The sequence below is a fragment of the Buteo buteo genome, chromosome 7 (assembly GCF_964188355.1).
Source record: "Buteo buteo chromosome 7, bButBut1.hap1.1, whole genome shotgun sequence".
Taxonomy (NCBI): Eukaryota; Metazoa; Chordata; class Aves; order Accipitriformes; family Accipitridae; genus Buteo; species Buteo buteo.
This window is the reverse complement of record NC_134177.1, coordinates 44,114,031-44,131,142: the sequence shown is the minus strand read 5'-3', so window position 1 is coordinate 44,131,142 and position 17,112 is coordinate 44,114,031. Positions and strand designations below refer to the sequence as shown.

At 36.6% G+C, this 17,112-nt stretch overlaps 1 protein-coding gene across 3 annotated transcripts in view; it reads right to left on the bottom strand.

The window, feature by feature from the left end:
* The window catches only part of MED13 (mediator complex subunit 13), a 59,864-nt gene that overhangs the window by 27,269 nt on the left and 15,483 nt on the right, over positions 1–17,112 (bottom strand). The window contains exons 4-9 of one of the 3 annotated variants that reach the window (XM_075032941.1): positions 4,243–4,388; positions 3,743–3,793; positions 2,953–3,150; positions 1,824–2,018; positions 705–867; positions 285–395 (exon numbers count right to left, since the gene is read on the bottom strand). In XM_075032941.1, the coding sequence (XP_074889042.1) occupies positions 285–395; positions 705–867; positions 1,824–2,018; positions 2,953–3,150; positions 3,743–3,793; positions 4,243–4,388 (864 nt within the window). The remainder of the gene's footprint in view (positions 1–284; positions 396–704; positions 868–1,823; positions 2,019–2,952; positions 3,151–3,742; positions 3,794–4,242; positions 4,389–17,112) is intronic. The other 2 variants (XM_075032942.1, XM_075032943.1) reach the window with 2 other exon arrangements.

Sequence of the window (17,112 nt, the reverse complement as noted above, 5' to 3'; positions counted from 1 at the left end):
CCATATACAGGCCTAAGGAATTCCAGCCCAAGACTCGGGAATTGTCACTGAACTACCAGTAGGTCCACTCAGATGATTCACTTGAATAAATACCTCTGCGTTATCTTATTGGGCAGAGTTTCAAGACCTACAATGACATTTAGGATACAAGATACAAATTTTGTTACAGCTTTCCTACAAGCAGCTATTGCTTAATTACTCCTTTAGGAGTCATCACAAGCCCTCTCCTGAGAGCTTCAGTCTCAATGTACATTGTTGGACTGCGGGTTTGCCAAGCACTGTACCTTGAACAATTGCAGTTTGTCCTTTGCGTGGCTTCAACAAAATCCCAGGATGCTACCTTGTCAGCTGTCTCTTCATCACACAAGCCATTTGATGTAGCAGAATACTTCCTCCTATGATTCAATATCAGAAGAGTTATTTGGTATCAACATATGTTCTTTCCTTATCTTCTGTCAAACCACAAGAGCAGTTTTGTGACACAGGATTCAGCAAAGAAATTATAAATAACCTTTTCATAACATATTAAACTGAGAACTAAGCAAACTACTAGTTAGGAACAAATTAACTTCTTTAAAATGTTTTTTTTTACTAAGAGTAAAGCACCTTCTACTAGCAGTCACAGCATCTTTAACAGAACTACCTTCTACAATGAAAACACAAGATACCATGGGTATTTTTAGCTTCACAAAGTGAGTACATACTTGTTCTGTGCTCTGTTCATATTGCATTCTTGCCAAACTCTGTCCACCACTTGATTGGCTAGCTTTCTAGGTATTTTGCCACCATGATGGCTAGTACTGTCAGAGATAAATCCATCAGAAACTGAAGAAAACTTCACCCATTTCTGGGCAGATTGAGCATCAACTGAAAAGCAGCACCAGAAGAAATAATTTTAGGCAATCAGGCGATAAACCCACAACCGCTACTATTCCAATTCAACCACCACAGTAACACCTTAGGAAGAAAAGTGTCTTCTTAACTCAATGTTAGGAAATAAAAACAAATAGAAAATTTAAGTATAGTAGCAGATTATTATAATATGGTTCCCTCTCATAGGAGAGAGGGAAGAAAAAGTAGCACCATACATGTATATAACTGTGCTGGCTGTTCTTTATTTTCCAAGAAACTATAAAGCTGAAAAAGAAAAAGAACTTGAGCAAAGCTACCTGTTTGCAAATTTAACAGTATTATTAAAAAAAAAAAAAAGGTAAAACTAAGGTAACAGAAGAGCTGGGGAGGAGGGGGCCAGAAACAAACAAAACCTCTTCTGCACAAGAACAACTGTACATACACCACCTGAAACTATCAGTGAGCCTTACCTACTTGGACTTAAAGCAGCTGACCATAACCCCTACTCACACGCAGCTCAGAGTGCACACAGCCTTTCTGGGAACTTAGCTACAAAGAATCTTCCCTGGACTGTGAAAAACGCTGAAAACATCCCCTTGCTCACTAATGACTGAGATGCACAATGCAGTTTATAAAGCTATGCCAGAAAACATACATGCACACAAACACACACAGAGAGGAAAAAAAACAAAACCGAAAACTCAACCACAGAAATTCAAAGTACTGGATAACAACATCAGGTACAAAAGCACTCCTCATTTCCGCAACTTATAAAAATGTTCAAGTTAATTTTGCCCACAACTGAACAACAGAAATTGGATTTACTACAACAGAATTACGACTAAAGCAATGTGATTTTTGGTAACAAGTCAGCTGTACAGAGAACATCCGAATCCTTTCCAAACACTGCCAGATTTAAAGGAAAAAACATCAAAATGATTTCCTGCATGCAGGAGCTAATATTGTTATACCTGTTTGAACTTCCTCTGGGGATGTTGGTGGAGTCAGAGTTACCGAAGACATGGCAGGATCTCTTGTGGAAGCAGGCACTTGGTGGACACCCAAGCAAGTAGTCGAACAGTGAGATGCCCCTACAGTACTAGGAGCAGGGATGTCTGTCTGAGGAACTAGAACGAAGCATGCTGGATATACCATTCGTACACCAGCTGAAAAAAAACGCAAGTTGATTTTACAGTTGTTTACCTTATATTTAAAATCATCAACAGATGGATCATTTTACCAATCACTCAAATTTATCTGCCCTTCCTACCTACTAAAGCACTACCCTTGGACAAAAACTCTCTCTTGTCACCCTCATCATTACTTTATGATTTGCTTTATACAGAAGTTTTGGGTGAATGAATAAAAAGGGCTTTGTGTACACAGGCAGAGACAGCCCTGGCATCTACGTGCTACTACTTGCTTCTATCATTTTGTTTTATAAAGAAGACTGAGAACATACTTTTAATATCACGTAAAACTGACAATATACCCCTCTCCACCATCATCAGGGTCTCCAGTCATCACTGCAATACAAGCTTGTAACACTTATTACAGAGAAATGATTACATTAGTTGGCAAATCAAAGGTCAATAGCCCACAGCAGAGGAACAAACTACTGCGTCCCAGGGGCTTAGATTTTAGGAACAGTAACAGATAAATGCAGTGCCTGAGTACATTAAGTTCTCCAGGATTGTGGTTTTGAAGACATCCCTGAAAGGCACGTCTGTTCCGTTTGAATTTGCACAGAATCTGAAACAGTACAACATGTTTTTGTCGCATCTCAGATGTCAACAGTGATGGTCTAGGGTTTTTTTGATTATTTTTCAATTTATTTATTTATTTAAAGAACAATCTTGCTTCTCAGGGCACATAAAGAAAAACACCTCCTACTAACAGGTCTGCAAAACCCACTGTAAGCAGCAACTCATTTTAGATACTCCTGAGCATTAAACAAACAAACAAACAAAAACCCAAAAGACCAACAGCAGTTGCAAATAGTTGCAAAAAGAATAAAATGGGGTCACTTTTGCATTCAGAATTTTGCAGATCTAACTGGCTAGTTTATTTCAGTAATTAAAAGATAGTTGGAGCACTCACCAACAAGGACTTCAACAGCAGCTAAAGAATCATCCTCCCAATCCATTTCTTCTTGTTTTTCCTCAGATCCCTCCTTCAAGTTAGATGTGACAGGATAGAATTGTTTCCATTCACCAATAAGCTTTTTTGTTGATGAATCAGAAAGCTTGAATGACTGCCCTGTGAGCGTGCCATTTAATCCAAAGGGACTTAGAATAACTAAAAAGATAAATAAAAATATGTTGGAGCTTATATTGAACCAAAATTCACTACGCCCCACTGAAATAGCATTACTGTTATTTCAGCCACACCAAATAAACAACTTACCATCAGTAAGTCAGAATGCACCCTAATTACATTTTACTATACTGCACAAGTTGTTGGTAATAGGTACACATTGTTAAATGTATGTGTACTGTAAGAATCAAGGTACCACAATAACATTTACAAGTTAATCTATTTAAACAAGCAACAGGCAAGTTTTCATCTTGGCTAGCAAGGATGTCTCTAACATACAGGTAGGACAAAGAAACACTATTTCAAATTCTGACAGAGTTACGGTGTTTCCTCATCCTTTCATTCTGCTTGGTACAGTTACAACAACAATGTATATTGAGGGAAGTAATCTGTTTCATGTTTAGTCTTGTTCACATTAGGAAAGCACAGCTGCTGTTAAATTGCATTCAAAAAAAAAAGCAAGTTTGGACACTGAGCATTAATAAACAAGGGCAGTGTGTGGTCATGCAGGAGAACTGATTTCTATTGCCAACACAAGTGTGTCTAAGAGAGAATGATCAAACAGCCCACTAACCAGACTCAGGCCCCATCACTCCTTTGTCTTCGAGAGCATACCCTGCATCTGCTGGTGGAACCAAAGGAGTTTACAGGCAATGAAGAGCCAAATAAAAAGGGGTAGGGGGAGTGAATAGGTTAAGTACATTGAATCAGAAATGGATTTCTAAAAGAGGGGTTGATAAAGGTGCATGAAGGTTATAAATATTTTGCTTTTTCAACAAGCTTTAAGTCACCACTAGGACAGTACTTGGAAATTAAGTTTATTTTGTTGTGAAGACAAATTATTTGGCTACATGCCAAGAGATGAATATGGAAATCATCCACTTGCAGAAGAGCTGAGACACACCAACTGGCTTCTGACTATGTCAAGACAGTGGGCATTTGGGGAGAATGCGTAATCAATACAAAACAGATAATGCCTCTGCTCCTGCTTCCAGTCTTTGCCAGAAGTCCTCATTCTGAGCAACTCAAAGGATTCATTCATTTTAATACTTGCTACTGACTGGCAAAACCTACCTTGAAAAGGGCTGTTAGACTGCTGGGCGAGAGTGAGGTGTTCTTCACTAAGCAGGTACACAGGTTGATGCTGACTGATTTCCACACTGGTGCAAACATTGCTATCTCCATGCAAGAAGAAGGTGAATGAGCAGGACAAGTGCTCGCTGGCGAAAGAGAAGTGGGGAGGGTGCAGGGCATGGAGGGGAGAAAAAAAAAAAAAATTCCTAAGTGTAGAGCTAAAAATGAGTTAATGGCATTTTCACTAGTTTGAAGGCATTTCCTCCCAAAATATTCATTAATCAAAAATTCCTTCTATCTAAATAGCAAGAAAATGCTAAATACATGTTCCCATGGAGCATTTACAAAGCATTCCATCATTAGGGACAAAACCAAAGATCAATCAGTTAGAAAACAACAGATACTAAGTTTCAATCTCTTTAGACTGATGCTTTACATTTTGAGGTCTGGAGGAAATTTAAAAACACCACTTTTTTGCAAGACAAAGAAAACTGTAACTTAATAATTCTATATCTTACATATTTATTTAAAAATCTATAAAAATATTTCTGAACATATATGAATTTTAGTGAGGTCATATCTAGGTTCTCCTGTCACAGATCCACTAAGCAGAATTTATATTTTAAGATTTATATTTAATATTAGCCAACAAGTCACTTTAAAAGCAGGAAGAAGAATGCCAGCAGCTTTGAGAAGTGTTTTGTTTGTTTTTTAAAACTGAATCTTATCTTCATGCTCCTGAAGCCAATCAAGTAACTAAAAATGAAATCCCATACCTACACACAAAAGGGAAGATACAATCCATTAAAAAAAAAAGCCAAAGCTTAAGTCACTGTTAAAGTCATTAAAGCAAGTATCAATGTATACTATCTAGGTGCTTCACTGATAGCTTCTCTCAGTCCAGAGTGTTTTAGAAAAAAAATAAAGTCCTGTACAGCAGAAAACGCCCCAACAATAAACATCTCCTTCATATAACTCTGAATTAAATGCTGTTTTCACAGTGCTGTACATAGTTACCAGTCAGCAACTCCATGAAATCTTCTACCTCCCAAGATCATGCTTCAGAGACTTTCCAATTTTTGCAGCTTTGCTAGTTGTTGTTTTGTTATGAAAATATAGATAAATCCCTGCAAGTATAACTATCAAAATATTTTATGTTGTATCTAAATAAATTCAGTGGTTTATGTGAAATATATTCTACCAATTTTAATTAAAGGGCAGGAATAGAGCAGGAAGGCCAAAAAAGCAGATCCCTGCCAGGATGCTGCAGAAGTGGTACATCTTCATACCCAGTTCCATCTGAAAAAAACTTTTTTTTTTTTTCTAAAGAAGTTTAACAGGCACAGTAATTTTCAGTTATATTAGCTACAAGTCATCTCAAGTGTCTGCCAGACTAATACACTCCCACAGGAAAAGAACAGATGTTTAAAAGCAAGAAGATGCTATTCACATTGGACATTAAATTAGATCCACCATCTCAGTAACAGAAGAATGAAAGTCAAGGAGAACCTTAAAAGTACTTCATAAACTACTGAACAGAAAATAAGTCCTTCTCTGTAAGGAGGGTAGCATCAAGAACCTGCTCGGTCTTAGGAAAAGAAAAAACAAAACCAAAACAACAACAACAACAACAACAACAAAAAACACCACACAAATCAAGGGAAACAGACTAAATCAAAGTCAGTCAAAATACTAGGGCATTTTTTGCAAGGTCAGATGGAAAAAGACACTCCATGAACTACCGTAGCCTAAAAAGACTGTATGAACGCAACACCCCCCAAACAACATGTCCCCCCAAAATAAAATTAGACCAAATCAACTAATGCCCAGGATCGCATGCATGCTCTCTGACCTCATGAAATGCTTGCATTTCTTAGTCTACAGCATGAGAACACAAAGCAAGTTTTGTGTTCCTGAAAAAGATATAAACGGAGCTCCAGAGCATGAAGAACTGACAAACTCCAAGCATCTGAGCAACCTATTAAAATGCAACCTCGACAGAGGTTGCATTTTAACCAACCACCACTAGATACATCTTCAGTGTCATTTCCAAGATGTTTCTTTCCTCCACCAGCAGGTAGATGGTGGGACAGTAAACAGTAATGAAAAAAAAAAAAAGTTTCTGGAATCGGCATAGTCTGTTCAATCTATGAAAACAGAGATAAATCGGTTCACCGAGTCTCACCCCAAAGATTCAAACAGCAACCACCAGGGTAGTCACTACAATGAGAAGAAAGGCTACAGTGTTAAATACATGGCTTTGCCTAACAGCAGATTTAAAATTAGGGACCTAAAACTTCAAGGATGAGAGAACCCACAAACCGTTCAAGGAGGAACAGGAAACGCAGCACATTTTTTATTACAGTAACTTAAAGCAGACCATGAAGTGAACTCAGTGAGGAACTGCCCTAAGTGGCTGGCCTTGACTGAAGCATAACAGTTTTCAAGGTGCATCAAGTCTGCAGTGGTATGCTGATCTGCTGTTCCATTTTAACTGTGTTTTAGGAATAAAAAAAGCCAGCATTCAGCCATACGAGTGAATTACCATTATTCGTTGAAAGCTATGTAGCACAACTGTTTCAGTAATCCAACTCTGGGCGGAATACTCCCTGCAGATAAGTAACACACTGCTCAGGAACCCCAGTAAAGTTAGTTTCCAGAATGCAGTGATGATGGAGCTAAGCATCTTGTTGATGATTTCAAGTTCAAGTGAAGTCACATGGTTAGCAAACAGCACTAAATTCCTATATGGAAATCTGATTAAACTTTAATCCTTATGCAAACAGTTGAAGACCGATTTTCAAGTTTTATTTTATTTTAAAATTGTATTGGATGGTTTAAGGTGAAAGAGCGGATAGTGTTCTTGGTTCTGAGTGACAGATAACAATTTAGAAGCTTGGCAAAGTTTAAAAATAAAAGCACATATTCTTTAAATACACTTTAAATGCAATTAAGCCACGCCTCCTGTAAACACATTATTACACAGATAAAGGGCAGACAATTGTAGCATAATCTGATGGAATTCAAATAAACCAAGACAAAGAGAATCATCAGCATGATAACAGAAGCATTTCAACTCATTACACTGCAAAACTAGTCCTAAGAAGTAGCAGGGAAAATTCAAGGTCATCATGTAAAAGCCAAATCCAAAAAAAACCCCAAATTAGGACTCTTTTCTCCCCCCACTCAGCAGGGGAGAAGCTTCCAACAAAATAATAAGGTAAGAGAGTAGCCATTGTTGTCACTGACACCATTCAACCAGCTTTGGCATGCAAGCTGCAGGCACACTACTTGTACGGCAGGGCGAGCAGATCTGCTATGATACAATTCATTGTAGAAAACCGAAACATTATAAAATTTTCACTAATTCTGCCTATAAATTTAAGTGTTACACAGCAAAATGATGCAACCACCTCGGTATTTGTTTCAGTACTTTCAGAGGTGCAGCAAAGTCATTTTACGCACAATAGAATAATGTTGTTTCACAGTAGAAATACATAGTAAAAACAGTGCTGTCCTTAAACTCAAGCTAAGGTAAAGATTTCCACATGGTGCACAAAGTATCTCCTGAAAACACCAGTCTTCTTTAAACTAAAGGTTAACATGAAAAGCAAAACTAACACTTTATGTACTCAAACATCATTAAATTTCTTCCTAGCTAGTCATGCTCAGAAACTGTTTCTTCGCATTTAACATCACCATTTCTGTTAGGTTACAAAACTGTAGGAAATACCAATATATGTGAAATAATCACAAGAAATACAATGAAGAATCCTAATTAAAAACAAAACAAAAAACAAACAAACAAAAAACAACAACAAAAAAAAACAAAACCCAAAACCATACTGAAGGTCTTTGCAAGGGGAGTGGAAAAAAGGAGGAAGGAAAACAAAGAACCAGAGCTTTAAGTTACTGGATGCCTCTACATACACTGTTTTACGGACTTAGCAAGAAACTCTATAAACACACATGCTTAGTACTATTTTTTTTAATTAATACATTTGTACATTCTCAAATTCCTTATGTTACCAGAGATTGATTGCTAATACACAACGCCGCCTCAACCTCAGTTTAGGAGGAATCTTCTCATGCCTTACCATAACCTATTAAAAAAAAAAAAAAAATATATATATATATATATATATCCCTCCACCATTTCTCTAAGTCTTTCTCTCCTATTCTCAATAACTCACCTCAGAGCCAAAAATCCTAAACAAGGAAAAAAATTTACCTACTTATCACTTTGGGGTAAACAGGCAAATTACTTTCATAATTCAGTCAAGGACACAATAACAGAAAGCAAGCTGGTGGTTTCCTGCCTGCTAACGCAGAGTTCATCCTATGCTTTTATTTGCAGACTTTTTTTTTTTTTTTAAGTAGCTCAGAAGATCACTAGATAATTTGTGCAGAGCATCTCATGACTGAAATATAAAAAATATACCTATAGCTCAATGCTCAGAACTTTTGTCCTGCACGCAGAGAGAATCAGTGAAGTCCTTAAGGTGCAGATACAGAAAAAAAAATAATAGCTTGTTTTAAAGCTAGTATTGGCTAGTATTGATGTCCCCCTCGGGCCCCCCCCCTTTTTTTTTGTACTTTTACAATTATGATCAGGTATTATTGTATGTGCATACATAAGATGTAAGAGCAGAGGACAGAATTTTATCAGAAAATTCTGAAAACAAAATCCTAGTCCTCCCAAAACCCTCACTTTCTTGCCTGACCCTGAATTACTCCATTAATATTTCTAATATTTCTAATTAACTTAAGTCCTAATCACAGACCTTAAATATCAATAATCCAGTTTCCAACTGATCTCTGAATATAGATGTTATGAACTGTCATGAGAATGAGCATTCTTTATGATTTTTCATCTGAACGCACCAGAATTCAGTCAGAATGAGTTCCAATACTGAAAGCAACTTTAAAAATAAAATAAATTAAATTAAAAAAAAAAAAAAAAGACACTCGTTGGAAGTAATGCTATTTTAAGCAATCTTCAGTCCTCACCTATGCTCCATTAAAATACATTTGTATAAAACCCATTTTTTTATTCCCCCATGCTCCCTCTTCACTGTAGTCATATAAAACAAAGATGTTTTAGTTTCAGAGACAAAGTATTATGATTCTATGTGAAAAGAAACAGAAACTGATGTTGACAATTTCAATGTAATTTCTACTTCTACCTTTTTAAGAGAAATTGAAGGTTAGGAGGGGAAAGCACACTAAAATTTACATATACATGAGGTTTCTACATCTCCGTTAGCAAATCTGAAAATACCTTCTTGATAAGAAGGTAATTAGGTCTGTTTTTCTCCTCCACATTAGTACTTACATAGAGCTTTGTATCTTCAAAGTGCTTCACAAACATTAGCTGCATTAGAACCTCACTAATCCACACTTCACTAGATTGCATACTTCCAATCAGCACCACACTACAGCTGAAAGGTAAGGAGACTGCAACATCAGAAGCAACAAGGAAATCTCCAACTAAAACACCCTATGGTACATTCAGTAGTAAATTCAAAAAAGCATCCAAACGTTTCAACTGAAAGAGAGGATTTTGTTTGTTTGTTTTATAATTACCATCTCATATTTTCCTAGATTGTCTTTGTAAATTACTTCTGAGTTGAACCAAGATTGGCTTACCAAGTCAAAGCACTGCCAACCCTGCCAAAATATTTACCGTATCCTTACAAACTATGTACTTTCTACTCCCATTTCCTAGATGAGGAAAATGGACATTACAAAGCAAGATTACTGTCCCAGAACTAGTGGCTGTCACAATTAGGATTTTACTATTTCCCTTTCAATGGGGTAGAACACACCTTGTTTAGAAGCACAAACACATCAGCTACAGTTTTAAGTCTCTAATTACCATGCATCAGTATTTCAGACTGTTATAAAATATTTGCCAAAAATTGGTACATACTGGCCAGCACCCAGAATCCTTCAGGGCATTTCGACCAAGAATCAATATATCATGACTGGCTGACAACAATTATCAGTGGCAGCAATGGAGCTGAGAGTTCCCAGCTGATGCATCATAGCTGCCCAAATAGAAGCATCTCCAAATAGTCATTCTTCATTACAGACTACTTTGGTATGCCACTTAAATAAATTTAAAGTATCAAAGAAGTTCCTTTTTAAAAAGGTGACAGTTGCCTATAGTAAATTCTTGGGCTGAAGAACACAGTCTTAGAATTAAATAGGGTCTTTTGGGAATAAAAATTTAAATAGAACAGAAGTTTCAAGGTGACACACACCCACACCCACCATGAAGCCCTAAGACCCTTCATATTCAGTCATTTGTTTGTTGCTTTTTCTTTTTCCTTTAACCAGGTTGAGAGACAACACTATAGCAACCAGCATAGGATAGAAAACAAAACGTAACTGCCAAAGAATAAGTCTTAGAGAAATTACACACCTGACCACATGCTCAACATGCATTACATCGTCCTCTATTCTATGATAGATTACACTATACGCTTTGTTCTTTGTAAGGCAACCCTCTAGGGCTTTTCATCATGGAGAAGAAAGAGTGAAACTGCCAAGCCACTTGAGGCTTTCTGAGCTAACAGAAGAAAAGCAGAAGCAAGTCCCTCAAGAAAACCCATCTACCACCTTTTTCTTTGTAAGTGCTCGTTCAGAATAGTTCTTTGTGACTATATACATCTTCCAGGTATAGCCACAACACCGCAATGCACTAATGAAGAGAAAATTTCTATACAGCCGCCTTCACACCTATGCTGCTTCAACAACCAATCTTATTTTAAACATGGCATCTTTAATTTCCACTCACCATCCACAAACCTGAATCATGAAACTCCACAACCTTAATTCAGATTATAAGGGAGCAGGAAGTTAAGTAGGCATTTGCTGTAATATGCAAAATATGAAATAAGTAAAATACTAAAATCAGATGGTTATATTAATGCAGTACCAAAAATAATTGCCAGGAAAAACATTTGAGTTTTCTTGACTTAAGAAATGAAAGAAGAAAAAAAAAAACAAAACAAACAACAAACCACAAGCCAAGTACACAAATTTTTTCAATTACTAAATCGAAGCTTTCTTTGGTTTTGTTTTAGTTACTGGGGAGGGGTCGGGGGGTGGGGTGGTGGGGTGTATGTTTTGCTTTTTAAGCACTGAGGGCTGAGGGAAATAGAGGATAAGAGAAATTAGTTCCGAGTTCTCTAAGAAGGGCATGCTATCATACATACTCATTACATTGCAGTACTACTTTTTATGATAACAGTTTGAATCATCATTAATCAATTCACAAACATGCCTTTCTTGCCCTTGGCTACAAGTTCCTCTAACATCAGAGTTTGTATCAGCCCCATCACAAGATCTGCACTTCACGCAGACTCAGTGGCATTAATATCCTTAATGTGAAAGTGGAAAGAAATCTAAACAAATGCACATCTACATTTTCTAGCAAGTTACATATTCTGTATCTTAACATGAAGTAATAAGATCTCAAAATACAGATGCTTCTTTAACTACTGACAAAAAGATGGAACAGCAGACATTCTTCTAAGCATCTCTGAGTAACTGCCTATGGTCATGAAGGTAAATATAGCAGAAAGCTGATTTTGATGATAACACAAAGCAAAAAACATAGCTAATAGCAAAGTAGAAAAAAATCTTCCAGTTCAAAGCACATCATTAATGACTACTGTCAAAAGGCTCTCCAAAATATTTTTCACATAGCTGAGAATGTTTTGATTTTAGTTAGACCTGCGAGTTAAAAATGTTTATTTATTCCATAAACAAGTTACGTGCACTAAAACAAATACAAATGTAGCAAGTGACCTGTATTCCAGAATAAATCATATTCACCTTAAAGACTTCCACATTTTTAAATTAACTTCATTATTAATGAGCTTAGCTTCATCCCAATAAAAACAAGGTTGAAACAAAAAACAATTTTATTTTTGTACACTAGAACTATAGCATGACATCTTACAAAGAAGCAGAACTGATTTTTTCAGAATGCAATAGAAGTTTATATATACACATATACACTTAAAAAGTATATATTTCTCCAGATACAACAACTATAAGCAATACTACAAAAGGAGTTTGCACATATTCCTGTATTTGAGAATTCAAATGAGATTAATAAACCTGTCATCTTGTATTTTAGCATCCTTTAATTATTGAGGATGCAAATCTCAGTTACCTGAACTTGAACTTTCACAATGAAATATAGGTGTGCTATAAAGAATAAGAATCCTGAACATATTTGGAAAATGGATAATAGCTAGACATTACTCTATTTCAAAGACAGCATAACAGCTTTCAATGTATTGCTCTTTCCCATTCTGAAACATTTACAAACATCTTGTTAAGCCAGATTTTTTCAAAGTTCAAAATTGAAATGCATTATAAAATTTTCATTTAACAAAATCTGAAGTATCTGTATGGTTTTTGTACTATCTTATTGTTCAGTGAACAAAAAGAGCATAGATTTATTGTTGCAACCTAAAAACCAAGAGCCATATAATTTTTCAATTTTTCTGATGAACCAACTACCACTGTAACTTAAGCTAAATAAGAGAAAACTGCTTTGTGATGTAAAGTGCTAAATTTGTCTGCTTGTAGTCTCTGTAGCAACCCAATATTCCAAAGAGACAATCATGTGATCAATGCTCTCAGCTCCTGCTGTTTATCCTGCACTGTCCTACTTACAGCAGCTCTCAATTCCAGCTGTCTACAGTAAAAGGAAAAACATCACCTGCTCTCCTGCCCGTACATGATGCCAGAACAGCCTCATTAGAGCTGTTGTAAAAAAATGTTGACATTGTTTGATTTAAAGATTAACACAGGGAGGAAATTTACACTGCAAAAAGAGTTGAGCAGACTTAATAGAAAATACTCCAACAGCATCAAGGAAGAGCCCTGTAGTTTCAGCTATTAAGGTTTCATTAAATATATAGAAATAAATGCAAAACCTGTGGCTACACATTGCTCTTGTATAGTTAACTCTCTCAAGTACGAAGAGGTTTTTGGGATTTAGCACCCAGAAATCTCCTCATTCTGTTCCTTAATAATAATTCACAGCATCATTCTAGAGGGATCAAGAAGCAAACCACTCCGTTCCCCTGGAAAGGGGACCCATGGGAAACAGGTAGCCAAACAGAGGGGGAGAATGCAGAAATGTGGGGTCAGGACCAAAAGCATAGCATTCCCTTTGTCTTAAGGGCAGCGAAGACCAAACAGACCACAGCTGATCTCATTCATGCTGTTACATTACCAATACAAACATTTCTGAAGTAGGCAGCAAGATCATTTTCATGGCCCAAGTGAAAAACAAACAAACAAAAAAACCCCAACCAAACAAACAAAAAAACAAACAAAAAACCACCACCACCACCACCCCCCCACTGCAGCCACAGCCATTCATTACTGCAGATCTGCCAACACACTTGCACCAAACTCAGGAATCACTCCATTGTGACTAGTTTTACCTCTTCCTCCCAGCAAGATGAGGCCAACCCTCCCCTCCCCCCACATATATATTCAGAACTATGATAAGCACACCTTCAATCAAGATAACTACATGTACAAAGGCTTATAATAAACCCAAATTTATATCTAGAATATTTTTCAGCAGTCATTTCCCATGAAGTCATATACTTATTATTTACATCAGGTAGCTAAAATAGTATTTCCAGGAAAAAAATAAAAGAACAGTGGGCTGACATTTTAAAGTCCTGTATTCAGACTAACGTTAAACAGCATTACTTGTGAAACCTGTGCAGCAAGTTTCATTTTGTAAGCTATGATAAGCTTATCACTTATGATTTTCCAAGTGGGTTTTTGGGTGGTTTGGGTTTTTTTTATTTATTTTGGGTGTGTGGTGTTTTTTTCTGGGTTTTTTTTTTGTGTTTTGTTTTTTAAATGAACTTGTCAGGCACAAGTTCTGGTTTGCCACCCACTGCAATTGGTTACATTAGTTCCTATTTACATGGAAAAAACCCAAAACAACCATACACGTAGTATAGTAGCTTTTAGTAATCTAGATTTTCAGGTGTCTATCAGATCCTCCCACAAAATCAGGATTACTCAATTATTTGCTTACTAATATTTCAATTGTGTCTAGCAAGTTGTACTTATTACCAAAACTTCACAAGATATCCTCCACATAAGCACTTGATACTTTTGTTTCATTAGGAGTATCAGATTTAATCTTCATTAAGGAACTGTATCTAAAATAGTGTTTAATCTGACAAGTTTCCTAATCATATTTGTTCCAGGTATACACTACTATTTTAGCATCCAGTTGGCAAGAGGAAAAGTCTCATCCAAAGGCTGTTACTTGAGCAGTCTAACCAGAAGAGGTAGACAGACAATCAGATGCAGCAGACCACAAATTCTGTCTCATACATTTATAGGGTGTATTTTTTAATAAAGCATATACAACTGTATTTCTGAACATGGCAATAACAACACAATAGGTTGGAAAGGAGAAGAGAGAATGACATTCCTATTTGTCAAACTTTTTAATTTAATATGCAGTCATTTAAACCGCATTATTGAGCTTCTGTAATCTACCTTGCCTTAAGTGACTGAAAAAGGTTGTGACCAATACCGAGGCAATGATTTTTTTTTTTTTTTCCTGTTTGGTTACAACTATGACCATTAGCAAAACCTTCTCTTTAGTCTTTTATTCTACTGTTGTTCTCCTGCTGACCCCCATTACCCATTCCTGAAAACTGAAAATTGCCTACTTACAAACGAGCGACGACAAAAAACCCACCACACACACTTCAGGGAGTTAGCTACTCCGTTCCTACCCTATCTATAAACAGAAGTGGAACTAGCATACTTGAAAACCTCAGACAGTTTCCTCAGGCATGGTAATCATGACTTGTTCTAACAGATCAAATTTCACCAAATACATGACTGTCTCACTTTTCTGAATGCTGGTTTTAGACTGGGGAGACGTAGGGGGAGGGAGGGAAGAGCAGGTCATGGTTATTACCTTGCAGCTTTTTCAACATGCAGCACGTGACTGCATAATGCAAACATCTGAGGTTTTTACTTTTTCCGTAGCAAAATTTTTAAGAGATATTAAACAATAATATGATGTTAGTTTACTAAAGTTAGTTTGAGGAGTCACATGATTAAATGTAATTAAACAGTGAACACTTAAAACTATCTAATTCTTACTTTCTTGGTCATCTATTCACATGCCACAATGGCATCCGTTTATGAACATTAAGGACTGTTCTTTTAAAATTAAAACATATGCAACACAATGATGAAAGGGATATATTTTTTTCCTTTTAATATAACCTTATACAAGGAGGAAAAATAACAGCGACAGGAAGCCACAGCTGTCTGAGGATCTGTCATCACAGCCAAACACCTATTAGAAATCACAGCCTTATGCCTGTTGCACTACCATATACATACAAAAAGTGCAACACAACTGACTTCTATTGTTTGGAGACCAAATAACAGAAAATCTCACATTCTGGAACTACATGCTTTCAAACAGAACTCAGAAAAATCCAGATGGGATCAGCTTCAAATGAAATAAATAGCTCTATTTGCACATCCTTCGAAGAGAAGGAAAGGGAAAAAGCAGGACTAAGGTCCTGCACATTGCTCAACCATAGCTCCAGAAAGCACATGTTAAGAAGTTACCTCCACCACCAAGAGAACCGATTACTCGGTCTCTAATCAAAGTCTTTGAAACTAAAGATTGCCAGCAAGGACAACCAACCTTATCAAAACCTGTAGTTATAATACACAGAGAACAAGTATATATAGCGGCCGGCCAAGCCCTGAAGTGCAGGGTAGTATAAACTATGATCTGAAGCAGACTGGTGGCAGACTTCATAATCCCAGTGTACTAGGTACCTCTAAATTATATAGGCACGTAAATTCTATACTGGGGGTTTCTGAATGTTAATGCAAACAACAGTTCCAAAGAAAGCAAAGCATATGTAGCAACACAGGATGAAACAGGAAATAAAGGTAACAGTAACAAGGTCTGAAATGAAGCAAGACAACACTCATGCAGGGATACCAGAGACTGGGGCAAAACATCCCTATTTTTGGCTACACGCAATTTCTTCCTCTATTTCTCCCACTATTCAATGTTTTCTAAGAAAGAAAGGATGACTAAGAATATACCAACACCGTCACATATACTTTTTCCTTCCTTAATAATGCGATATACATTTAATCAGCACAAGCAATACAGAGAAGTAATTACAACCTTCCTGAACAGAAATGCTTTATTCCCCATGACAGATGCAATACCTGCCACATTTATCTGTGGCCACTTTTGCATAGGAGAAGCACTACTTTTTGGGGTGATACATATATTTCTAACAGAGGAAGAAAAAGAAAGCCTTCCAAAAAAGACTCTATTCTTCCTACATCAAGAAGCTAGTATGACATGCTTTTGAAAATATCATTATGAATATTACTATTCCTATTACTTGAAAGATGATAAAAATGCCCAAAAGACAAAAATATAGCTTCAAAACCATTCTGATCCTTAAGATATGTGCATCCATTATCATGAAGAGAAGAATAGCTTTGTGGGGAGGGGTTGGTGGTGGTTTGTTTTAATTTTTTAATTAAGCCAGCCACATCTACAAAAAAAAAAAAAAAAGATAAACTTAGTGTAGGTCTTGCTGATTAAATGGATGCTAAGGAAGGAAAAATATGCCAAAGTTGTCTAGAATAAAAACTAAACCTTAGTACCAGTTGTCTGGTAAGAAACATATTAGCACCCGAGGTGCAACATTAACAGCATTTTCTAGGCAGGCTGCAAGTCCTTTTATGTTGAGTTTGCTGCAGTGTCACGCTTAACATTTGATAAGACAGAAAAGTCCCTTTGAC